Source organism: Hemitrygon akajei, chromosome 19 (genome assembly GCF_048418815.1).
Source record: "Hemitrygon akajei chromosome 19, sHemAka1.3, whole genome shotgun sequence".
Taxonomy (NCBI): Eukaryota; Metazoa; Chordata; class Chondrichthyes; order Myliobatiformes; family Dasyatidae; genus Hemitrygon; species Hemitrygon akajei.
The window spans coordinates 59,019,713-59,045,935 of NC_133142.1; the positions used below are offsets into that span (position 1 = coordinate 59,019,713).

The following is a 26,223-nucleotide window of genomic DNA, read 5'->3' on the forward strand; positions in this document are numbered from 1 at the left end:
TTTGTTCGATGTGAAAAATTTGTGACTTCTTGGCATCATTGGAACATTTCAAGCTTCTAATTCTGACTGCAAACATAGATTCAGTCTTATGAATTAAATCAAAATAAATCCAGAAACAGACTAGAAGTGGAATATTTGGATGATCTAATGAGGATTACGATGCATCTTTCATCTGGATATGAAATTAATCTGGACAGTGTTTATAGACAGTGGATTTGTAACAAAGACATGAAAAAAAATTATGTAACTTGAAAGATTTTCTTTATTGTACTATATTTCATTATACCCTTCAGTTAATAAGCAAAATCAAAAGTATGCAGTTTTTCCAATTTTCATTATAAATATTCATGGTTTACATATTACAAAAAAAAGCATTTATGGTGCTGTGCAGTTTTCAGGCTGTGTAGGTATTTCCTATTCAGTACAATGGCTGGACTGTGCAGCTGTAAAAGAGAATGAGAGAGAATGTTGGTCTGCAATCCTCTGCAGCCTCTTGCAAACCTGTACGTTAGAGGCTGCAAGCAGTCTGAATGCTCATCACAGTACATCTGTAGGAATTTACTAGTCTTTGGTGACATAATAAATCTCCCCCAACTCCTAATGAAGTACAGCCACTGGTGTGTTTCTTTTGATCACATCTATTTGTTTGGTTCAGGGTAGATTCTCTGAGATGTTGATCCTCAGAACTTGAAACTGCTCACTCATTCCACTGCTGAACCTTCAGTGAGAACTGATGTGTTCTCCGATTTCCCCTTCCTGATGTCCACAATCAATTCCTTGGTCTGCTGACGTTGAGTGCAAGGTTGGTGTTGCAGCATCACTCAACCAGCTGATCTCTCTCACTCCTATATGCCTCTTTGTCAACTTTGAGATTTTAACAATGGTGGTTGTATCAGCAAATTTGTAGATGGCATTTGAGCTGAGCCTGGCCACACACTCATGAGTGATGAGAGAGTAGAGCAGTGGGCTAAACACACATCATTAAGGCACACCTGTGTTAACCATCAGCAAGGAGGATGCTATTACATTCTGCACTGACTGAGGTCTCCTGATGTGGAAGCCGAGGGAGGTTCAGAGGCCCAGGTTTTGGAGCTTGTTGATTAGAACTGAGGGTTTGATTGTAGACTGATCAGCTCTAGTCTGATGAGAATGACATAAATATCTCCTCCATTCTTGAGCTTCAATATGCAAACAATACTTATATTTGCATGTACTCTGTGGTAAGGAAGGCAAATACAATGTTAGCATTCACTTCAAAAGGACAAGAATGTAAAAGCAAGGATGTGCTTGATCTGGTATTGGGAAATGAACCTGGTCAAGTGTCAGATCTCCTGGTGAGAGAGCATTTTGGAAATAGTGATTACAACCCTATCTCCTTTACCATAGTGCTGGAGAGGGATAGGCGCAGACAATTTGGGTAGGGGGAAATATTAGGCAGGAACTTGGGAACATAAATTGGGAGCAGATGTTCTCAGGGAAATGCACGGCAGAAATGTGGCAAATGTTCAGGGAACATTTGCATGGAGTTCTGTATCGGTGTGTTCCATTGAGGCAGGGAAAGGATGGGAGGGTAAAACAACCATGGTGTACAAAGGATGTGGAAAATCTAGATAAGAAGAAAAGAAAACTTTATTGAAGGTTCAAGAAACTCGGTAATGCTAGAGGTCTGGAGAATTACAAGGTGCCAGGAAGGAGCTCAAGAATGAAATTAGGAGAACTAGAAGGGGCCATGAGAAGGCCTTGATGAACAGGATTAAGGAAAGCTCCAAGGCATTTTACAAGTGAAGAATAAGAGGATGAGCCATGTGAGAATAGGACTGAGAGTGGAAACATGTGCATGGAGCTGGAGGAGGTAGTGGAGGTACTTAATGAATACTTTGCTTCAGTATTCACTAGTGAAAAGGACCTTGGCAATTGTGGGGATGATTTATAGTGGATTGAAACGCTTGAGTATATAGAAATTAAAAAAGAGGATGTGCTGGAGCTTTTGAAAGGTATTAAGTTAGATATGTCACCGGGACCGGATGAGATGTACCCCAGGCTACTGAGGGAGGTGAGGGAGGAGATTGCTGAGCCTCTTGCAATGATCTTTGCATCATCAATAGGGGCGGGAGAAGTATCAGAGGATTGGAAGGTTGCAAATATTGTTTCCTTGTTCAAGAAAGGGAGTAGAGTTAACCCAGGAAATTATAGACCAGTGAGTCTTACTTCAGTGGCAAGATTTATGAGCATTTGGAGAGACATAATCTGATTAGGGATAGTCAACATGGCTTTGTCAAGGGCAGTTCATGCTTTACAAACCTGATTGAATTCTTTGAGGATATAACAAAACACAGTGATGAAGGAAGAGCAGTGGATGTAGAGTATATGGATTTCAGTAAGGCATTTGATAAGGTTCCCCATGCAAGGCTCATTCAGAAAGTAATGAGCCATAGGATTCAAGGAGACCTTGCTTTGTGGATCCAGAATTAGCTTACCTATAGAAGGCAAAGGATGGTTGAAGATGGTCTGTATTCTGCATGGAGGAGGATGACCAGTGATGTTCCACAGGGGTCTATTTTGGGACCCCTCTTCTTTGTGATTCTTATAAAAGATCTGGATGAGGAATTAGAAGGGTGGGTTAGTAAGTTTGCTGATGACATAAAAGTTGGAGGTGTTGTCAATAGGCTGGAGGGTTGTCAGGGGGTACAGCATGGCATTGATAGGATGCAGAACTGGGCTGAGAAGGGGCAGATGGAGTTCAATCCAGATAAGTGTGAAGTGCTTTATTTTGGTAGGTCAAATTTGAAGACAGAATATAATATTAATGGTAAGACTCTTGGCAGTGTGGAGGGTCAGTGAGATCTTGGGGTCTGTGTCCATAGGACACTCAAAGTTGCTGAACAGGTTGACAGTGTTGTTAAGAAGGGGTATGGTGCGTTGACCTTCATCAATCATGGGATTGAGTTCAAGAGCTGTGAGGTAATGTTACAGCTATAAAGACCTTAGTTAGACCCCACTTGGAATACTGTGTTCAGTTCTGGTCACCTCATTAAAGGAAGGATGTGGATACTATAGTGAGAGTACAGAGGAGATTTACAAGGATGTTGCCTGGATTGGGGAGCATGCCTTATGAGAATAGGTTGAGTGAACTTGGCCTTTTCTCCTTAGAGTGGTGGAAGATGAGAGCTGACCTGATAGAAGTGTATAAGATGATGAGGGGCATTGATCGTGTGGATACCCAGAAGCTTTTTCCCAAGGCTGAAGTGGCTAACACAAGGGGACATAGTTTTAAGGTGCTTGGAAGTGGGTACAAGGGGGATGTCAGGGATAAGTTTTTCACAAAGAGAGTGGTGGGTGCATGGAATACACTGCTGGTGATGGTGGTGGAGCCGGATACAATAGGGTCTTTTAAGAGACTCTTAGATTGGTACATGGAGCTTAGAAAAATAGAGGGCTATGCGGTAGGGAAATTCTAGGCAGTTTCTAGAGTAGGTTACATGGTTGGTACAACATTTTGGGGTGAAGGGTCTGTAACGTGCTGGTAGATTTCTATGTTTCTATGATGTAACTCTGAGCCGGGAGTCTTGTGAGCAGTTTTGGCCCCTTATCCAAGAACAGATGAGCCAGCAGTGGAGAAGGTCAAGAGGAGGTTCACAACAATAATCCTGCGACCAAAAGAGTTAACAAATGAGGGCCCTGGGTTTGTGCTCTGGGAGTTTAGAAGAATGAGGGGAGAATCTCATCAAAACCTAACAAATATTGAAAGCCCTAGATGGATGGAGAGGATGTTTCCTACGGGGGGGAGTATAAGATCAGAGGTCACAGCCTCAGAACAAGGACATACCTTTAGAATAGAGAAGGAGAAAGAGGGGAGAACGCATTGGACCTGGTTTACACAAACATTCCCGACGCGTACCGGGCAGAGCCCTGCCCCACCTCGGACCACATCTCTGTTATGCTAATCTCAGCATACAGACCGATTGTCAGGTGCTCCAGACCAGTTCAGAAGCAGGTGAAAACCTGGCCAGTAGGAGCCATCTCTGCTCTTCAAGACTGCTTTGAGCACACTGACTGGCACATGTTCAGGGAGGCTGCAACCGGTAGCGACTCTACCAACTTAGAGGAGTACACAGCATCAGTGACCAGCTACATCAGCAAGTGCATTGATGTTGTTACTCTGTCCAAGACCATCACTATACGTGCCAACCAGAAGCCATGGATGACCGCGGAGGTGCGTGTGCTGCTGAGGTCCTGCGACTCCGCCTTCAGAGCAGGCAACAAGGCAGCTCTAACAACAGCAAGGGCCAAACTGTCCCGAGCCATCAGAGGGGTAAAGCGTGCACATGCCCAGTGAATCTACAGTCACTTCCAGGACAGCGGCGACACGCGACGCATGTGGAAGGGCATCAAGGACATCACCAATTACAAGACAACATCAACTGACTGTGCAGGTGATGCCTCCCTCCCAAATGCGCTGAGTAACTTCTATGCCCGGTTTGAGGCGGAAAATGACGTGGCGGCGTGGAAGTCCACCCCTCCTGCGAATGACCAGGTGCTGTGTCTCTCCGTGGCTGACGTGAGAAGAACCCTGTGCAGGGTCAACCCACGGAAGGCTGCTGGACCAGACAACATCCCCGGTAGAGTGCTCAGAGGATGTGCAGACCAGCTAGTAGATGTTCTCACTGACATCTTCAACATCTCCCTGAGCAGCGCCACCATTCCAACGTGCTTCAAGGCCGCCACCATTGTTCCCGTGCCGAAGAAGTCTTCAGTGTCCTGCCTAAATGACTACCATCCCGTTGCACTTACATCCATCATCATGAAGTGTTTCGAGAGGCTCGTCATGAGGCATATCAAGACCCTGCTGCCCCCCTCACTGGACCCCCTGCAGTTCACATACTGTCCCAACCACCATTGCCATCACCCTCCACCTGGCTCTAACCCACCTGGACAAAAAAGACACGTACGTTCGAATGCTGTTCATCGACTTCAGTTCAGCATTCAACACAATCATCCCTCAGAAACTGTTTGGAAAGCTGAGCCTATTGGGCCTGAACACCTCCCTCTGCAACGGGATCCTAGACTTCCTGACTGGGAGATCTCAGTCAGTCCGGATCGGGAGCAGCATCTCCAACACCATCACACTGAGCACGGGGGCCCCCCTGGGCTGTGTGCTCAGTCCACTGCTGTTCACTCTGCTGACCCACGACTGTGCTGCAACACACAGCTTGAACACTCGACTGTGGTGGGTCTCATCAGCAAGAACGATGAGTCAGCTTACAGAGAGGAGGTACAGTGGCTAACGGACTGGTGCAGAGCCAACAACCTGTCTCTTAATGTGAACAAAACAAAAGAGATGGTTGTTGACTTCAGGAGGGCACGGAGCGACCACTCCCCTCTGAAAATCGACGGCTCCTCGGTAGAGATCGTAAAGAACACCAAATTTCTTGGTGTTCACCTGGCGGAGAATCTCACCTAGTCCCTCAACCCCAGCTTCATAGCAAAGAAAGCCCAGTGTCTCTACTTCCTGCGAAGGCTGAGGAAAGTCCATCTCCCACCCCCCATCCTCATCACATTCTACAGGGGTTGTATTGAGAGCATCCTGAGCAGCTGCATCACTGCCTGGTTTCTTCCCCCAAGCTATCAGACTCCTCAATACCCAAAGCCTGGACTGACACCTTGCCCTGCTGTCCTGTTTATTTTTTATTGTAATGCCGGTACTGTTTTGTGCACTTTATGCAGTCCAGTGTAGGTCTGTAGTCTAATGTAGCTTTCTCTGTGTTTTTTTTATTACGTAGTTCGGTCTAGTTTTTGTACTGTGTCATGTAAACCATGGTCCTGAAAAACGTTGTCTCATTTTTACTACGCACTGTACCAGCAATTATGGTCGAAATGACAATAAAAGTTGACTTGACTTGAGTTTCTTTAACCAGAGAGCAGATGCCATCTCCTCAGCTTCACACTCACCTCTGGAACATCTGGAAAGTAAAGACAAAGATATCTATGTTAGCATATAGTTTATATTTCCACCTTCAATACCATAATTCCAAACAGACTCATTACCAAAATCCGGACCCTGGAAGTCACAAGCTCCCTCTGTAACTGGATCCCTGACTTTCTGAGCAATAGACCACAATCAGTTAGCATAGACAGCACCACGTCTGCCACAATTACTTTAAACACTGGTGGTCCACACTTGTCGGCCCCACTGCTCTACTCTGTTGTTGGCCAGAAAGAACTGCAGTCAGTGGTTTCAGATGACTCAAGGACAGTGGAGTAGACAAACCAATTGACTTTGTTCTTGCCATGAGGTCAAAGGAGATGGAGATGGGTATTTTGTGAGACTTTGTCCTTGCAGTTCACCCCCCCCCCCCCATTTTTTCAACATTTTTCCTCTGGGGTAATCTAATCAGAGCAATTGAATGTGGACACAGGGAGCTCCAACTAATGACCTGCTAAACCTGAGACCATTCTCAGGTGAGCAGCTATTTATTATTAAAGTGACAGACCTACCAGAGAAGCAATCTGTAATCTCATTAGACTCAGTGTCTGGGTCACATAGTTTAAGGGGTTTGAACCAGTCAGAGTTGAAAAGAAGAAAGGTACAAGGATGGGGGCAGGGCAGAAACATGGAACAATGCCGGTTGTAGCCCTGGACCAGAACCAGTAAGGTGACCTTGAGCCAATGTGATGGAGATCAATTCAACTGATCAGGAACATTATAAGAGTCAGGAGCTCCAAGTATGTAGCAGTGATTACTCCTCAGCAGATATTGTGGATGGGAAAAATTCATGGACACGTGGAGATCGGGATCACGAGGAACACCTGGCCAGCATAGACTCCTTTCCCAGGGAATACCTTTTCTTTTCATTTTTTTTTATAAACTTTTTTTTATTGAGTTTTCAAATAATTGCAGAAACCTTTTCTTTTCATTGACAGTTCTTGGAGGGTCAGGGACTCTAACGGGGTGCACACAGGTAGTTTGTTTGTGAATCCATGTGCCTTTAGCTGGGATAATTAAGGTTACTTGTCAGTAAATACAGATTCCCTCTGTTGTTCTCTGACCATTGTTACTATGGGCTATGTCCTAATAACACTATGTACACTCATGATTGCACGGCCAGATTCTGCTCCATCTCCATCTGCAGATGATACTACTGTAGAGGGCCATATCTCAAATAACAATGAGTCAGAGTACAGGAAGGAGACAGGGGGCTTCGTGATAGCGTGTCATGACAAAGATAATTCTCTCAATTTAAGCAAAACAAAAGAGCAGGTCATTGACTTCAGTAAGGGGGGGAGTGTACCTGCTCCTATCTATAACCAAGCTGTTGAGGTTAAGAGGGTTGAGAGTTTCAAGTTCCTAGAAGTGAAAATCACCAGTAGCCTTTCCTGGTCTATCCATGTAGGTGCCATGGATGAGAAAGCTCACCCATGCCTCTACATCCTCAGGAGACTAATGAAATTTGCCATGTCTCCATCAACCTTTATCATTTTTATCGGTGCACCATAGAAAACATCCTATCTGGATGCATAACACCTTGATGTAGCAACTGCTCTGCGTGTGACCACAAGAAATTTCAGAGAGCTGTAGATACAGCTCAGCACATCACAGGAACCAGCCTCCCCTCCATGGACTCTTTCTAAACTTCTTGTTACCTCAGGAAAGCAGCCAGTGTAATAAAATACCCCCACCTACCCCAGACATTCTCCCCCTTCTTTCTTTGAGTAGAAGATACAGAATCCTGAGAGCACCATGCTCGAGCACAGCTTCTACCCTGATCTAGCACTACTCAATAATTCCCTAGGATGAAGAGATGAACCCTTGACCTCACAATCTATCTTGTTATGACCTTGCACTTATTGTTTACCTGCATTGCTCTTTCTCCTAAGCTGTTACGTTTTATTATGTATTCGTATTCTTTTACCTTCGACTACCTTGGTGCACTATGTAATGATTTCGTCTGCATGAAGAGTATGGAAGACAATCTTTCCGATCAGTGTACAGTCAGTGGCCATGTTACAAGACCATGAGATATAGGAGCAGAATTAAGCCATTTCGCTCATCAAGTCTGCTCCACCATTTCATTATGGCTGATCCAATTTTCCCCTCATCCTCAATCTCCTTTCTTCTCCCTGTATCTCTTCATGCCCTGACCAATCAAGGATCTATCAATTTCTGCCTTAACTGTACATAAAAACTTTGCCTCCACAGCTGCCTGTGGCAAAGAATTCCACAGATTCACCACTTCCTGGCTAAAAGGACGCTCCTCTATTCTGAGGCTGTGTCTTCTGGTCTTAGACTCTCCTACCACAGGAAACATCCTCTCCACATCCACTCTATCAAGGCCTTTCACTATTTGATAGATTTCAATGAGGTCATCCCTCATTCTTCTAAATTCTAGTGAATATAGGCCCAGAGCCATTTAAAAAATGGTCTTCACATGACAAGCCATCCAATCCCGAAATAATTTTCATGAACCCCCTTTGAACCCTCTCCAGTTTCAGCACAACCTTTCTAAGATATGGGGCCCAATACTGTTCACAATACTCCAAGTGAGGCCTCACCAATGCTTTATAAAGTCTCAACATCACAACATTACATTCTTGCGTTTATATTCTAGTCCTCTTGAAATGAATGCTAACATCACATTTGGCTTCCTCACCACAGACTCAATTTACAAATTAACCTTTAGAGAATCCTGTACAAGGATCCAATCCAAGTCCTTCTGTGCTTCAGTTTTTTGAAATATTTTCTCATTATTTAGAAAATAGTCAACCATTTAATTTCTTGTACCAAACTGCATGACCGTACATTTCCCGACACTCTATTCTATCTGCTGTTTCTTTGCCCATTCTCCTAATCTGTACCAGTTCTTCTGTAGCCTCTCTACTTCCTCAAAACTATCTGTCCCTCCACCTATCTTCATATCGTCTACAAACTTTTCTTTTTTTTTGTAATTTTTTTATTGAAGTTCATCATCAAACAAACATTTCCATAAGATGAATTTCAGACATTGTACATATATATCATATAATCGTATATATCACAAATCTCCACAAAGTATTTATCTGAGGTATACACTTATAGAAAAGAGTGGAAAGAAAAACCAAACAAAAGGAAAGAACTATGTACAAGTAGGGAGTGATCTTTTTTTTTACAACAGATCCATTGATTTGTGAGAATAAAATCAGGCCTATGAGGCATTATGTAGTTAAACCATTTTCCCCAGTATGAATCAAATTGTTCCAGCTTATGATTAACAGATGCTGTTATCTTCTCTATTTTGTAAATGTCCATTGTAATTTCCATCCATGTATTTAAAGTTGGGCTCTCCTGTGATAACCATTTCCTAGTAAGTCTTTTTACCAGCCACCAACAGTACATTCATTAAATATTTATCTCTTTTCAACCATTCTTGAGGTATATATCCAAAATATATGGTCTTACTCTCTAAGGGTATTTCACATTTAAAGATGTCTTGTAGGACATTGTGTATCCCCCTCCAATAGTTTTTGATAACAAGGCAGTCCCAAAAAAGATGATGATTTGCATTTTGATTTCCACAATTTCTCCAGCAAACAGGGAGGTTACTATCATAGTGGGATTTCTGAGAGGGTGTGATGAAATATCTTATCAAGTTTTTCCATCCAAACTCCCTCCATTTCTGTGAACTGGTACACTTCCATTGATACCTCCATATTGTTGTCCATTCTTCCTCAGATATAATTATCCCTCCTTCCTTCTCCCATCTTGTTATAATGTATGAAGTCGAATGTGTTTTAAGATTTGACAATCCCTTATATGTGCTTGAAATGATTCTACTACCATTATCTGAATTATATGCTTTTTTAAAGAGCTCTATCAAGCATGTACTTGCCTTGGTTACATTTTTAAGCATCTTATTAACAGATTGTCTCATCTGTAAATACCGATAAAAATCTTGTTTTTCTAATAAGTGTTTCTCTTTAAGCATTTCAAAACTGAACAGTGTTCCTTCTTTCATTATGTTGCAAAGAACTGTTATTCCTTTAGCTGTCCAGTCCTTAAATCTAGCATCTGATTTATTTGGTGTAAAGTCCAAGTCATATGCACACCATTTAAGAATTGCAATATCTCCCTCTAGATTATATTCTTTTATAGTAGCTTTCCATATTTTAAGAGTCAATTTCACCCATGGGTTATCAATAGTATTTATGTACCTTTGCAGGTTGTAATCAGCCAAAATTGCTTGTATGGGGATGGGAAGTACCCGCTCCTCAATGTTTTTCCATTGAGCATCATATGATGGGTTGCACCAACATATCACAGCTCTCAAATGTGCTGCAAAATAATAATCTCTAAGAGAAGGTAGGCCCCATCCCCCCCCCCTTTCCTTTGCTAATTGCAAAGTTTTGAGACGAACTCTAGGCCTTTTACCCTGCCAAATATACCTTGATAGCATCTTGTTCCATTCATTGAATTGATTTTGATTAATCTCTATTGGTAGGGTCTGAAAGAGATATAACAGTCTGGGCAGTATATTCATTTTAATAGACTCAATCCTTGAACTGAGACTGAAAAAAGGAATCAGGTTCCATCTTGCCATATCTTCCTTAATTTTTTTTATATAAAGGCTGATAATTACATTCTGATAATTTTGCCAAATCTTTTGGCATAATGATGCCCAAATATTTGAAAGACTCTGTGCGCCATGCCTAGGGGTATCTACTTTCAATTTCTCTTGGTGGGCTATCGTAATATGAAAGTAATTGGGTTTTATCTATGTTGATCTTGTATCCTGATAATTGACCATATTGTTCAAAGGAATGCATCAATTTAGGTAAAGAGTAGTTGGTTGCCCTAGATAGATCAAAATGTCATCCGCATAACAAGCCAATTTATGCTCTGTCCCTTTAATAGTAATTCCCCTGATATCTTCATTTTGTCTGATGTATTGAGCTAATGGTTCCAGATATAACGCGAAGAGTAGTGGTGACCATGCACAACCCTGTCTCGTGTCCCTTTCTAGGGTAAGAATATTTGATAAATATCCATTGATTTTAATCCTAGCAGTAGGATTGTCATATAGTGTCTGTATAGTTTTAATAATTGTGTCTTGGAAACCAAATCTATGTAAAACTCTGTAAAGAAAATTCCAATTAACTGAATCAAATGCTTTTTCAGCTTTTTTTTTATCACTATTGCTTCCATTTTATTTTTTTGTATATGATCCATAATGTGAAGTGTCCTTTGTATATTGTCTAGTGTCTGGCGTTGCCGTATAAAACCTGTCTGAACATTACGTATCAGTATGGGTAGAAACTCCTCTAATCGTTTGGCCATGATGGAGGTAAATAATCTATAATCTACAGTAAGAATGGATATTGGTCTAAATGACCAGCATTCCATTTTATCCTTGCCTTCTTTCGGTATAGCTGAGATTATCACTTCCTTCCAACTGAGTGGCATTTGTGCCTTTTTTAGAGCCCAGTTCAGTGTGGGGAGAAAAACAGGAATTAACTCATTTTTAAATTCTTTGTGCCACTCTGCCGTATACCCATCTGATCCTGGTGACTTGCTTAATTTAAGCCTACTAATTGCAGCTTTTAATTCAACTTCAGTTATGTCAGCAGTCATCCTTCTATTTTGTTCTTCGCTTAAAGTGGGTAACTGTAGAGAATTCAAGAAGGTGTCGATTTGGGTTATGCTTCCCCCTGGAACTTTGGAATATAGAGTTTGCAAAACACTTCAAAAGCTTCTTGAATTTCACTTAGCTTATTTTTTAATCATTTTCGTTCTTGGGTCCCTAATTCTATGAATTGTATTTTCTGCTATCTTTTTTTTTCAGTTTCCACGCCAGTATTTTCATAGATTTCTATCCACTTTCATAATGTCTCTGTTTCAGAAACATTAAGCTTTTCCTGATTTCTTGCGTAGCCAAACTATTTATTTCATTCCTAACTCTTTTAATTTCCCCTAATGTATCCTGTGCTAAATTCAATTTGTGTTTTTTTTCTAGTTCCTTCAGCCTATTTTGTAGTTCCTCTAATGTTTTATTCCTTATTTTTTCTTATTAGAAGATATTGCTATAATTTTCCCTCTTAAGACTGCCTTCAGAGTATCCCATAAAATGGGAGGTGAAACCTCTCCATTATAATTAAATTCTAAGCAGAGACCAATTTCTTTTTTAATTTGTTCCTTAAAGTACGGATCATTGAGTAGACTTGAATTTAGTTTCCAAATAGTATTCTTTGGTTGTAGGTCAAAATCAACAGATAAATATATAGGTGCATGGTCACTTACATCTATTGTCCCAATTCCACAGGTGTTTATTTTGTCTCTGTCTTTTCCAAATGTTATGAAATAGTCTATTCTTCTATATACAAAATGGGGAGCAGAATAATGAGTGTAATTCCTTCTGTTGGGGAAAGGGTCCCTTCATATATCAATTAAACCAACATCCTCAAAAAGTGTATTAACTTTCTTAGGTAAAGATTTTTTTTCATAGGTTTTTCTATTGGAAGAGTCTAAGTTTGGTTGTAATTGTAAATTTAAGTCTCCCCCACATATCAGAAGACCTTCTGTTTTCGTTACCATATCAGTAATTTTCTAAAAGAAACCAATATCACTTCCCGGGGGTGCGTATATATTCAATAGAGTAACTGAATTTCTGTCTATATTCCCCCTTACCAGAATATATCTGCCCTCTTTATCACCCATTTCGAATACTTTTTCAAAATTTAGCTTACTTGTGATAAGAATAGCAACTCCTCTCCTATGTCCTGATTTACATGAGGAGAAAAACAAATTAGTGAAGCCCATTCTCTTTAGTTTTTTATGCTCATTATCACTTAAATGAGTTTCCTGTAAATATACTACCTGGGCTTGTTCTTTTTTCATTTTGGATAAAATTCTCTTACGTTTGATTGGATTTAATAGTCCTTTGACATTAAAAGAAATGAATTTTACCTTGCCCTTAGCCATCTGTATTTATCTGTCAATGTATCATTGAAATTAGAATAAAACTTAATCGATCTACTCCCTGAACAAATAAGAACAAAAATGGCAACGGACATGTGATTCCAAGGCTGAGGTCTTGAGTAGATGACCCTGCGTTGAGCTAGAGGAAAGGTCTAGCTGTGGGGGATAACCCCTCCAACTTGTGAGTTGAGGGCCCCCATTGCAGTATTCATAAAAGTCAGTACACAGAAAAGATTTCCCTATGTACTCCTCCTATACACACAAACACACACACACACACACACACATATATATATTACATACATACAAACAAATATATGCACATATATATATATATATATATATATTCTCATTTTGGTGGGGAAAAAGGAGTAAGTGAGCGAATAAAGAATAACAACTTAGTAATATAAAATCCACATTATAATAAGTATTTCTTGAGATAGGTATATCACCATCTACTTTTGCTTCCATTTTGCTTCTCAACATTTTTACAGTTAGCCAAACCTTATGGCTCTTCTGAAGGGGGTGAGAACTGTCTTTGGGAAACTCCCGGTCTCTTCCTGGTATATTTCTCTCGGCCTCCTCCCGTCTCCTGCCTTCTCGATTCTCGCACTATTTCCCAAGCGGAGCGAGATAATTCCTCAGCCAGGCTTTCCCTCGTTTTGGTCACGCTGATGGGCAACCCTCTGTCCTTCATGTCTGCAGTCGCCTCTTCCACTGCCTGGTACAACTGCGTCCCGTCGTCATAAAACACTTGAAGTTTCGCAGGGTACAGAGTTTGAAATCTAATCTTTTTTTGCTTTAGTACTCGCTTTACTTCAGAGCATTCTTTGCATTTCTGCAGGACCACGGGGGGGGGGGGTAATCTTGGTTGAAATATATTAATTTATCATTTAAAAACACTCTCTTCTTACCCCAGGCCCTTTGTAGAATCTCTGCCTTGGTGCTGTACCGAAGGAATTTAATTATTATTGAACAAACATGAGGAAATCTGCAGATGCTGGAAATACAAACAACACACACAAAATGCTGGTGGAACACAGCAGGCCAGGCAGCATCTATAGGAAGAAGCACTGTCGACGTTTCGGGCCAAAATCCTGACCAAGGGACTCGGCCTGAAATGTCGACAGTGCTTCTTCCTATAGATGCTGCCTGGCCTGCTGTGTTCCACCAGCATTTTGTGTGTAATTATTATTGAACGTGGCTTATCTTGGGTAGACTTCGGGACTAACACGCGATGGGCTCTTTCGACTTCCAGCTCCATAGCCAAGGGAAGCTCCAGCACGTCCCGCAGTAACTTTCCGACAAACTCCGTCATAGATGAGTCCTCCACTCCTTTGGGAACGTTGTAGATTCTGATATTTTTCCACTGTGATCTTCCCTCCAGGTCAAGCAGTTTACCTTCTTGGTGATTTAATATTTTTATCGTCTTACTCAGTATCCGTTCCATGTTTTGAACGCGATCTTCCACCTTCTCAATTCGAGTCTCTGCCACCGCTATTTTTTGATTGACGCTGGCGAGCTCTGCCTTAATATCATGGAGCTGCTGCTTTATTTCTTTCTGAAACTCCCTTATCTCTTTCAGGATTTCGATCATATTCACTGGTTCGCCTGAACGAGGCCCAGTGTCCGCCTCGCTAGCACGCGGTTGGGTCGAAGAGCCGCTCGCTGCACTCCTCTCGGCCGCAGGCTCAGCAGTGTCGCTTTTTTTATTTCCATTCCTTTTCCCCATTCTTGCCTCTCTTTTCAGTTCAAATATTTTTCGAAAAATACTATATTCGATGGGTTAACGGGGCTTAATACGCGTTTTTCCAGAGGAGCTAGTGACTTAAGCTGCCGTTCTTGACGATGATGTCACCGTAAAAATCGTCTACAAACTTTTCAACAAAGCCATCAATTCCATAATCCAGATCATTGACATATAATGTAAAAAGAATCAATCCCAACACAGACCCCTGTGGAACATCACTAGTCACTGGCAGCCAACAAGAAAAGGCTCTTTTTATTCCTACTCTTTGCCTCTTGCCAATCAGCCACTGCTTTATCCATGCTAGAATCTTTCCCTGTAATACCATGGGCTCATAGCTTGTTAAACAGCTTCATGTGTGGCACCTAGTCAAAGACCTTCTGAAAATCCAAGTACAGAACATCAACCAATTCTCTTTCGTTTATCATGCTTGTTATTTCTTCAAAGAATTCCAATAGATTTGTCAGGCATGCTGACTGTGGCTTATTTTATTGTGTGCCTCCAAATACCCTGAGACCTCATCCTTAATAATTGACTCCAACATCCACTGAAGTCAGATTAACTGGCCTATAGTCTCCTCTTCAGCCTCTCCCTTCTTGAAGAACGAAGTGACATTTGCTATTTTCCAGTCTTCCAGAACCATTCCAGGATCTAATGATTCTTTGAAGATCATTACTAATGCCCCCACAATCGCTTTAGCCACCTCTTTCAGAACTCTGCTGTGTATACCATTTGGTCCAGGTAACTTATCTACCTTCAGACCTTTCAGTTTCCCAAGAACCTTCTCTCTAGCTATGGTAATATTACACACTTCATGACCCCTGACACCTGGAATTTCCATCATACTACTAGTGTCTTCCACAGTGAAGAATGATGCTAAATACTTAATCAGTTCATCAGCCATTTTGTTGTCCCCCATTACTACCTCTCCAGCATTGTTTTCCAGTGGTCCGAGATCCACTCTCACCTCTCTTTTACACTTTATGTATCTTAAGAAACTTCTGGTGTGCTCTTTAATATTATTGGCTAACTTATTCCATCTCAATGATTTATTTAGTTCTCTAACTTCCCCCTGATTTTTGCTCTATTACATTGCTCTATTACTCTTTAGCTTTTATGCTGTCTTTGACTTTTCTTCTTAGCACTGGCTCCTTAACCCCGTTCCCCTTCTGGACTGTCACCCAGTTTCCTATGCTCTGCACCTTGGGTGTTACTATCTCAGTATATGTCCTATTGGTCACCCCTCTGCCTCCCGAATGATCTGGATTTCATCCAGTTCCTTCTTCAGCTCCTGAACACGGATTGTTAGAAGCTGCAGCTTGATGCACTTCTCAAAGTTGTAGCCATCAGGGACACTGGAGGTCTCCCTGCCTTCTCACATCCTACACGAGGAGCATTCAACCATCCTGCCTGCCATTGCTACTGTCCTAATGGAGCAGATATAAAGAAGGGAAGGAAAACAAACTTGAGCTTTTATTTCCTTTGCTTTCTCTGACTGAAGCCTCTCTTCACTGAAGTCTCGAAGAGCTAAAGCCTCAAGATCGCCACTCTGACTCTGTCCACTCAGACTGCACTTGCCCCTGCCTTCCTTTAACTTGATCTCGCTTATCAATCCCAAATGCCGATTGGTCACTGTGTACTTGCTCATTAAAACATGTTTCTAATCAGCCAATCATGTGGCTGCAACTCAATGCATAAAAGCATGCAGACATGGTCAAGAGGTTCAGTTGTTCAGACCAAACACCAAATCGGGGAAGAAATTTGATCTAAGTTACTTTGATAGTGCCATGATTGTTGGTGCCAGATGGGTTTCGAGGATTTCAGAGTCTGCTGCTCCTGGCATTTTCACATGCAAAAGTCTCTATAATTTATAGTTAATAGTGAGAAAAACAAAAACCATCCAATGAGCAGGGGTTCTGTGGGCAAAAACACCTTGTTAATGAGAGCAGTCAGAGCAGAGTGGCCAGATTGGTTCAATCTGACAGGAAGGCACAGTAACTCAAATAACGACGTGTTACAGCAGTGCTGTGTAGAAGAGCATCCCTGAACGCACAACATGTCAAATCTTGAAGTGGATGGGCTACAGCAGCAGAAGACCACAACAGATTCCAATCCTGTGAATAGAGTGGCCACAAGTGTATGTAACAAGAACACACCAATTCCACTTTCATTACGGACTTCCGTACGTTGTAACTGGACTTCCTGAAGGTTCTAGATTGCCAGTATTGAATGCCACAGGGCTAGCCCACAGCAGACTGCAAATCTTCTGGTTCATCCAGGGCAATGATTTGGGAAGACTTTGAATGTTCTAGAAGGCAAACAGTCATACACACAGTTCTTGTTGAAGTTGTTGATGGCTTTGATGATGAATACTGGAATATGGCCAGCTTACCAATTCAAAGCAGTACAGTAAACACTCCTTCACCGTCATCATCACCGGGCTGTAGGCTTCTGTCTCTGGCCGTATGTCAGAAGCAGTTCAGTCAAATGATTGGACCTGCCAAAGTGCAGGCGGTACGGTGAAATTTATTATCAAAGTGTGTATATATGTCATGTCACCATTGACTGCCTTGAGATTCATTTTCTTGCGGGCGTTTACAGGAAAATAAAGGAATGCAATAACATTCATGAGAAAACTATAGATAAACCAAGACTAACAAGCAACCAATGTTCAAAAGAAGACAAGGTGTATAAATAAATAAATAAATAAATAATACAGAGAACATGAGATGTAGAGTCCTTGAAAGTGAACTTGTAGGCTGTGGTGAATGATGTTATCCTCACTGGTTCAGGAGCCTGATGGATGTAGGGCAATGTGATCGAGAAACCATTGCAGGACAAAGAGGATGAGCGAAGGGCTCGTGACAGCGCTGAGCACTGGGAAGCAGTATTTTAAAAAGGCGCATGCAGTGGGTACTCGGGACAGTGTGATCAAGAAACCACTGCAGCAGGAACAGGATGAGTGAAGGGCTCGTGAGGTAATTGGCAGGGACAAATCAAAGGATGGGTAACTGAAAAGGAGCAGCCAGTGGTGTGAGTGGCTCAGGGTAGGAGAGGAGTCTTGAGGCTTTGGCTTGAAAGGCTTCAGCGAGCAGAGGCTGAGGATGAGTTTGCTCCAAGTGAGGTAAGGCCGGGTAAGTTCCTTTAATTAATTTAATCAACTTAGGAGTAGGTAATGGAGGCAGCAGTTAGGGCAGTTGAGTGCTCTGTATGCAGTATGTGGGAAGTCAGGGACAGCACTGTTGTCCCTGATGACTACACCTGTAAAAGGTGCATCCAGCTGCAGCTCCTGACAAACCGTGTTAGGGAACTGGAGCTGGAGCTGGATGAACTTCGGATCATTCTGGAGGCAGAGGCAGAAATAGACAGGAGCTTCAGGGAGATAGTCACCCCTAAAAGTCAGGAGGCAGGTAGCTGGGTGACTGTCAAGAGAGGGAAGGGGAATAGACAGGAAGAGCAGAGCAGCCCTGTGGCTGTTCCCATCAACAATAAGTATACCATTTTGGATACTGTTGGTGGGGATGACCTACCAGGAACAAGTTATAGTGGTTGTGTCTCTGGCACCAAGAGTGGACCCTCAGCTCAGAAAAGAAGGAGGGAAAAGAAGAGAGCACTAGTGATAGGGGATTCGATAGTTAGGGGGACAGATAAGAGGTTCTGTTGGAGAGATCGAGAATCTTGGATGGTCTGTTGCCTCCCTGGTGCCGGGGTCTGCGATTTCTTGGATCAAGTTCTCAGTATTCTCAGGACGGAGGGTGAGCAGCCAGATGTCATGTAGGGACCAACGACGTGGATAGGAAGAAGGAGGACGTCCTGCAAAGAGAGTTTAGGGAGTTAGGTGCAAAGTTGAAGGACAGGACCTCCAGGGTTGCAATCTCAGGATTGTTCTCCATGCCACGTGCTGGTGAGGCTAGAAATAGGAAGATACTGCAGCTAAATACGTGGCTAAGGAGTTGGTGCAGGAGGGAGGGCTTCATGTTTCTGGACAATTGGGCCTTGTTCCAGGGGAGGTGGGACCTGTTCCGACGGAACGGTTTGCACCTGAACTGGAGGGGGACTAACATCCTTGCGGGTAGGTTTGCTAGTGCTGATCTGGGGGTTTAAACTAGATTTGCAGAGTGTTAGAGCAGATAGTGAGGTGGAGGAGGATAAAGGTCATGCAAGCACTGCTTGTGTGGACAGAAATCAAAGGTTTGTATGTGATAGAAATGTTCTCAGGTGCCAAACTGTAGAGACTGTGGAAGAGGTGTCTGGCTCTCAAATAGAGAAAGATAGGAGACAGCGTGTGAGGGAGGATAGGCAGGTGATAGAAAAGGGATGCGCTCAGACTGAAGATTTGAGATGTGTCTATTTTAATGCAAGGAGTGTTGTGAACAAAGCGGATGAGCTTAGAACGTGGATCAGTACTTGGAAATATGATGTGGTGGCCATTACAGAGACTTGGATGGCTCAGGGACAGGAATGGTTACTTCAAGTGCTGGGTTTTAGATGTTTCAGAAAGGACAGGGAGGGAGGCAAAAGAGGTGGGAGCATGGCACTGTTGATCAGAGATAGTGTCATGGCTGCAGAAAAGGTGGACGTCATGGAGGGATTGTCTACAGTGTCTCTGTGTGTGGAGGTTAGGAACAGGAAGGGGTCAATAACTTTACTGGGTGTTTTTTGAGGAGCAGATAGGGAAACAGATCCTGGAAAGGTGTAATAATAAGAGTTGTTGTGATGGGAGATTTTAATTTCCCAAATATAGATTGGCATCTCCCTAGAGCAAGGGGTTTAGATGGAGTGGAATTTGTTAGGTGTGACAGGAAGGTTTCTTGACACAAAATGTAGATAAGCCTACAAGAGGAGAAGCTGTACTTGATTTGGTATTGGGAAATGAACCTGGTCAGGTGTCAGATCTCTCAGTGGGAGAGCATTTTGGAGATAGTGATCATAATTCTATCTCCTTTACCATAGCATTGGAGAAAGATAGGAACAGACAAGTTAGAAAAGCGTTTAATTGGAGTAAGGGGAATTATGAGGCTATCAGGCAGGAAATTGGAAGCTTAAAATGGAAACAGATGTTCTCAAGGAAAAGTACGGAAGATATGTGGCAAATGTTCAGATAATATTTGTGTGAAGTTCTGCATAGGTACATTCCAATGAAACAGGGAAGTTATGGTAGGGTGCAGGATCCGCGGTGTACAAAGGCTGTAATAAATCTGGTCAAGAAGAAAAGAAAAGCTTACAAAAGATTCAGAGAGCTAGGTAATGTTAGAGAACTAGAAAATTATAGGGCTAACAGGAAGGAGCTTAAGAAGGAAATTAGGAGAGCCAGAAGGGGCCATGAGAAGGCCTTGGCGGGCAGGATTAAGGAAAACCCCAAGGCATTCTACAAGTATGTGAAGAGCAAGAGGATAAGACATGAAAGAATAGGACCTATCAAGTGCGACAGTGGGAAAATGTGTATGGAACCGGAGGAAATAGCAGAGGTACTTTATGAATACTTTACTTCAGTATTCACTATGGAAAAGGCTCTTGGTGATAATAGTGATGACTTGCAGCAGATTGAAAAGCTTGAGCATGTAGATATTAAGAAATAGTATGTACTGGAGCTTTTGGAAAGCATCAAGTTGGATAAGTCGCCAGGCCCGGATTAGATGTACCCCAGGCTACTGAGGGAGGTGAGGGAGGAGATTGCTGAGCCTCTGGCGATGATCTTTGCATCATCAATTGGGATGGGAGAGGTTCCAAAGCATTGGAGGGTTGTGAATGTTGTTCCTTTATTCAAGAAAGGGAGCAGAGATAGACCAGGAAATTATAGACCAGTGAGTTTTATCTCAGTGGTTGGTAAGTTGATGGAGAAGATTCTGAAAGGCAGGATTTATGAACATTTGGAGAGGTATAATATGATTAGGAGTAGTCAGCATGGCTTTGTCAAGGGCAGGTTGTGCCTTACGAGCCTGATTGAACTTTTTGAGGATGTGACTAAATATATTGATGAAGGAAAAGCAGTAGGTGTAGTGTATATGGATTTCAGCAAGGCATTTGATAAGGTACCCCATGCAAGGCTTATTGAGAAAGTAAGGAGGCATGGGATACAAGGGGACATTGCTTTGTGGATCCAGAACTGGCTTGCCCACAGAAGGCAAAGAGTGGTTGTAGACCGGTCATATTCTGCATGGAGGTCGGTCACCAGTGGAGTGCCTCAGGGATCTGTTCTGGGACCCTTACTCTTCGTAATTTTTATAAATGACCTGGATGAGGAAGTGGAGGAATGGGTTAGTAAGTTTGCTGATGACACAAAGGTTGGAGAAGTTGTGGATAGTGTGGAGGGCTGTCAGAGGTTACAGCGGGACATTGATAGGATGCAAAACTGGGCTGAGAAGTGGCACCATGGTGTTCAATGCAGATAAATGTGAAGTGGTTCATTTTGGTAGGTCAAATATGATAGCACAATATAGTATTAATGGTAAGACTCTTGGCAGTGTGGAGGATCAGATGGATTTTGGGGTCCGAGTCCACAGGATGCTCAAAGCAGCTGCGCAGGTTGACTCTGTAGTTAAGAAGTCGTACGGTGTATTGGCCTTCAACAATCATGGATTTGAATTTAGGAACCAAGAGGTAATGTTATGGCTATATAGGACCCTGGTCAGACCCCACTTGGAGTACTGTGCTCAGTTCTGGTCACCTCACTACAGGAAAGATGTGGAAGCCATAGAAAGGGTGCAGAGGAGATTTACAAGGATGTTGCCAGGATTGGGGAGCATGCCTTATGAGAATAGGTTGAGTGAACTCGGCCTTTTCTCCTTGGAGCGACGGAGGATGAGGGATGACATGATAAAGGTGTATAAGATGATGAGAGGCATTGATCATGTGGATAGTCAGAGGCTTTTTCCCAGGGCTGAAATGGTTGCCACAAGAGGACACAGGTTTAAGGTGCTGGGGAGTAGGTACTTTACAGAGGAGATGTCAGGGGTAAGTTTTTTACGCAGAGAATGGTGAGTGTATGGAATGGGCTGCTGACAATGGTGGTGGAGGCGGATACGATAGGATCTTTTAAGAGACTTTTGGATAGGTACATGGAACTTAGAAAAAGAGAGGGCTATGGGTAAGCCTAGTAATTTCTAAGGTAGGGACATGTTCGGCACAACTTTGTGGGCTGAAGGGCCTGTATATTGTGCTGTAGGTTTTCTATGTTTCTAATATTTTTTCCTAAAGCTGGTGGCGTGGGGCCTGAAACTGCTGTACTTCCTGCCCGATGGCGGTACTGTTATGAAGGATGAACAGCTCTGATGGGCAGAAGGGTGCAGAGTTGCCCATGTCCCCCTCCCCTGGGAGAATCACAAACCGTTACTGTTGCTATGCTGCTCATGAGAGAGAGAGATGAAACGAAAACATGCTGGAACATCTGCTACAGATCAGAGAGAGATAAGGGAGGGGAGAGAGACTTGTTGATTCACCGTATTATGACTTCTGAGAGAGTTATTTATCTTGTACCATTCTGTTCATTAACATTCCGGACAGCCGGAGTGGGCTGGTTTGATGGACACAGCCATTCAAAATTGATTGACAACTGAGACCCCATGAGTAGGGATAAAAGTGAGGTCTGGAGAGACACCCTTCAGACACACCAGGAGACACACTAGTGGACACTGTTTGAGTGCTGGAACCCATGGGAAGGTATGGGGCATCGGAGACCGAACAAAGAGATCGGTCAGTAAAACTCAGTGTTATAGCAGGGCCGGTGGGGGCGTGTGTGTGTCCACTCATGCCAGAGTGACGAGTCCACTACAGAAGAACGGTCTAGCTGAAGGACAGAGGGGTCATTAACCGAATGGCCACAACAACAACACGACAGATCAAGAACGCAAAGGAAGGTTTGCCTGACTGTAGCTGTTACTGCTCACGCTCTCTCTCTCTCTCTCTCTCTCTCTCTCTCTCTCCAACGATTACAACACCACAACCAATATCTACCTCAGCACGTATGAACTGAACTTTATACTTTTCTATGACAATTCATTATCCCCTAGACATCGATAGAGCTTCTTTATTATTGCTTATTATTATTCCCACACTTTTAGGTTTATTATTGCTAATGTGTATTATCTATATATTTGCATTATTGATATTGATTTGCTTATTTTATTAATAAACACTTTTGAATATAGTACCAGCAGACTCCAACAGATTCTTCTTTCTCTGCTGGTTAGACACCCAGTTACGGGGTCTGTAACAGCAGCGAGAAGGGACTGTGGCCTGGATGGTGGGGTCCCTGATGAATGTGCTGCTTTCCTCCGGCAGTGCGTCTTGTAGAGGTGGTGTGTGATACCCAGGTGTCACACACTCAGGTATTACACTCCCCAGGTGTCACACTTCCTGGCAGAGGTGATGAAGGTTCACCAGATTGATTCCTGGGATGGCAGGACTTTCATATGAAGAAAGATTGGATAGGCTTATACTCACTGGAATTTAGAAGATTGAGGGGGGATCTTATTGAAACGTATAAAATTCTAAAGGGATTGGACAGGCTAGATGCAGGAAGATTGTTTCCGATGTTGGGGAAGTCCAGAACGAGGGGTCACAGTTTAAGGATAAAGGGGAAGCCTTTTAGGACCGAGATGAGGAAAAACTTCTCTGGAACTTCTCTGAGGAAAAAATCTGTGGAATTCTCTGCCACAGGAAACAGTTGAGGCCGGTTCATTGGTTATATTTAAGAGGAAGTTAGATATGGCCCTTGTGGCTAAAGGGATCGGGGGTATGGAGAGAAAGCAGGTACAGGGTTTTGAGTTGGATGATCAGCCATGATCATATTGAATGGCAGTGCAGGCTCGAAGGGCAGAATGGCCTACTCCTGCACCTATTTTCTGTGTTTCTATGAACTGGGTGGAAGCCACCACATTCTGCAGACCTTTTCTTCCTGAGATTCAGGTATTACACTCCCAGTAATCACACTTCTTGGGATCAGACTTCTGGCAGTCACACATTTTTCCAGGTGTCACACACTCAGATATTTCACTCCCCAGGTGTCACACACTCTGGTATTACACTCCCCAAGTGTCACACACTCAGATATTTCACTCCCCAGGTGTCACACACTCAGGTATTTCACTCCCCAGGTGTCACACTCATCTGAGTTAGAGCATACAGCGCTCAGGTAATATACTCACAGCGACTGAGAACTAGTTATGGACCGAAAGCAAACAGTGGCAATAAAGAAATCGTTTTTGGGTTGAGAGACTGTTATTCAGGCTATTGCAGAAACCGGTCACCGACAAGATGTTACTTGTGGAACACTCAATCTCTGTCACGCTAGCATTCAGACCGCTTATGTGTGATAGTTGGTACCGGATAGTGAGTGTCATAGCCTGGGATTATTGCACATAGTCACGGTGCTCACAGTTCGAGGTCTAGGAACTTCCCCTCCTTCACTCCACCTCCGGGCGGAGCGAAAATCCGGACGCTTCCGCCTTAAGTGTCTATTTCTGTTCGATCGCAGTCTGGGTCGGGCCCAGTGCACGGGAGTGTAGCGGAGGAGAGCACCGGCTGAGTGAGTGAGGCAGCAAAGGAGTGAAGGGTCGGGAGTGAGGGAGAGGGATAATATTGTTTGTAGTTTGGTCGGTCGCGGCTGAGTCTGTGCTGCTGTAACCCGCACCTGTTGTCTGTCTGCAGGATGGGTGGCGCACAGGACGAGGAGCATCCCGCTGTTGGATTGTTCCGGGAGTATCTGAGGATCAGGACGGTGCACCCTCAGCCGGATTACAGTAAGGGCTAGCCTGCAGCTCTGGAATGCCACAGGTCCAAGCGCACCCTGCAAACGTGCCCGCCTCCTGCCCAACTACCCTTTTACTGGTGGCATGAACATTGATTTCTCCAACTAACCGTAATATTGCCCCCTTTTCCATTCTATTCCCCTCTCACCCCTCATCACCTCCCTCCGGTTCTTTCACTGCCGTCTCCTATTAGATTCCTTCTTCAGCCCTTCACCGCTTCCAACCGCCCAGCTTCGTACTTCACCCTCCAGCCCCGCCATTCACCCACCTTCTCTCTCCCCTGGTTTCACCCATCACCTGACAGGGTATGCTCCTACCCCTCCACCTACCTGCTTCTTCTGGCTTCTGCCTCCTTCCTCTGCAGTTCTGATGAAGAGTCTCTGTTATTCCCCTCCGTAGATGTCATCAGACTTGCTGAGTCCCTCCAGGATTTTGTGTGTATTATCCTTCTTTTACTTACTCTGGCAAAGTGTTTGCAGTTTTTCTGAATTAATTTATAGTGAAAAATATTCTCTTCTATTTACAGCAAAACATTAGTTGGTTTACATTCCTGATTAGTCTGAGGGATTTTTTTGCATGTTCTAGTTTCAGCCTGTGCAACCGGAGAGAGCCTTCAGCAGTGGCCTTTCCAAACAGAACTTCAGCAAACTTAAGAGTCGATGTAGCAAATCTGCAGAGTGTTTTAACTTCAGCAGAGAGATCCTGGTAGCATTAAATTAAGCTGAGATATCCAAGATTCAAAGTGGGTGGGGGTGATGGGAAGGATTTACCTGGAGTCTGGAACATTCTCTTCAGAGGAGGGAGGCACAAGAGACTGCAGATGGTGGGACTGAGAGAAACTCACCAGGTGGAGTGTCTGTCAGGTTAAAGATGTTATCTACCTTTAGGATGGAACCCCTTTGTCAGGGGTTGGATTCAGAGAAAACCGGTACGATGAGGAGAGCTTGTTGGAGTGGGACAGGGACAAGAGGAGTTGGTGACCTGGGAAGCAGAGGTTGGTATTGAAGGGTGACAGACAGCTTGAATTAGGTAGGGAAGTGGCTGGAGCTGTGGGTCATGGCAGGTGGAAGTGGTAGATGGAAGCACACAAAGGCCCCTACACTCTCAGTCTGATTCAGGATCTTGACCTGAGCCAATTACCATCTCCCTGAACTTCTATCTCCACAGATACTATCTGACCTGCTGAGTTCCTCCAGCAGTGAGTGGAATGCCCCATCAAGGGTGATGGTGCGTGGCCAAGTGGTTAAGGCTTTAGGCTAGCGATCTGAAGGTCGTTAGTTCGAGCCTCAGCCGAGGCAGCGTGTGTGTCCTTGAGCAAGGCACTTAACCACACACTGCTCCTGCATGTTTTTATGGCCCAGTGGCGGTGGTTGGTGCTGTATGGACAAGACAAGATGTTAGAGGGCCTGTGGAAGTCATTGCCATGGGCGGTTGTGGAGGCCAAGTCATTGGGTACAGCTAAGGCAGTGGTTGATAGACTCTTGATTGGCCGGGACATGCATACGGGGAGCAGGCAGGAGATTGGGGCTGAGGGGAAATGGATCAGCTGTAATGAAATGGCAGAGCAGACTCGATGGGCCAAATGGCCTGATTCTACTCCTACATCTTATAGACATGATCAAATATATTACAGGCATCTAAGGAGTTCTTAGGCACATGGATGATAGAAAAACGGTGGGCTACGTAGGAGGGAAGGGTTAGATTGATCTTAGAGTAGGTTAAAAGGTTGGCACAGCATTGTGGGCCGAAGGGCCTGTACTGTTCCATGTACTCTGCTCAGA

The 26,223-nt window shown here is 43.5% G+C and overlaps 1 protein-coding gene and 1 long non-coding RNA gene across 2 annotated transcripts in view; one reads left to right on the forward strand and one right to left on the reverse strand.

Annotated features, from left to right (window-relative positions):
• Positions 1-291: 291 nt before the first annotated feature.
• On the reverse strand, positions 292-25,353 carry LOC140741969 (uncharacterized). Its single transcript, XR_012102178.1, has 4 exons — positions 24,772-25,353; positions 5,858-5,960; positions 2,478-2,595; positions 292-1,215 (listed from the first exon to the last, which is right to left on the reverse strand). It is a non-coding gene; the product is annotated as an uncharacterized lncRNA (long non-coding RNA).
• LOC140741968 (aminoacylase-1-like) overlaps positions 24,088-26,223 on the forward strand; it is a 54,291-nt gene continuing 52,155 nt past the window's right edge. Inside the window, exons 1-2 of the mRNA XM_073072590.1 lie at positions 24,088-24,219; positions 24,342-24,433. Coding sequence (XP_072928691.1) covers positions 24,343-24,433 — 91 coding nt within the window. The 5' untranslated portion in view covers positions 24,088-24,219; position 24,342. The remainder of the gene's footprint in view (positions 24,220-24,341; positions 24,434-26,223) is intronic.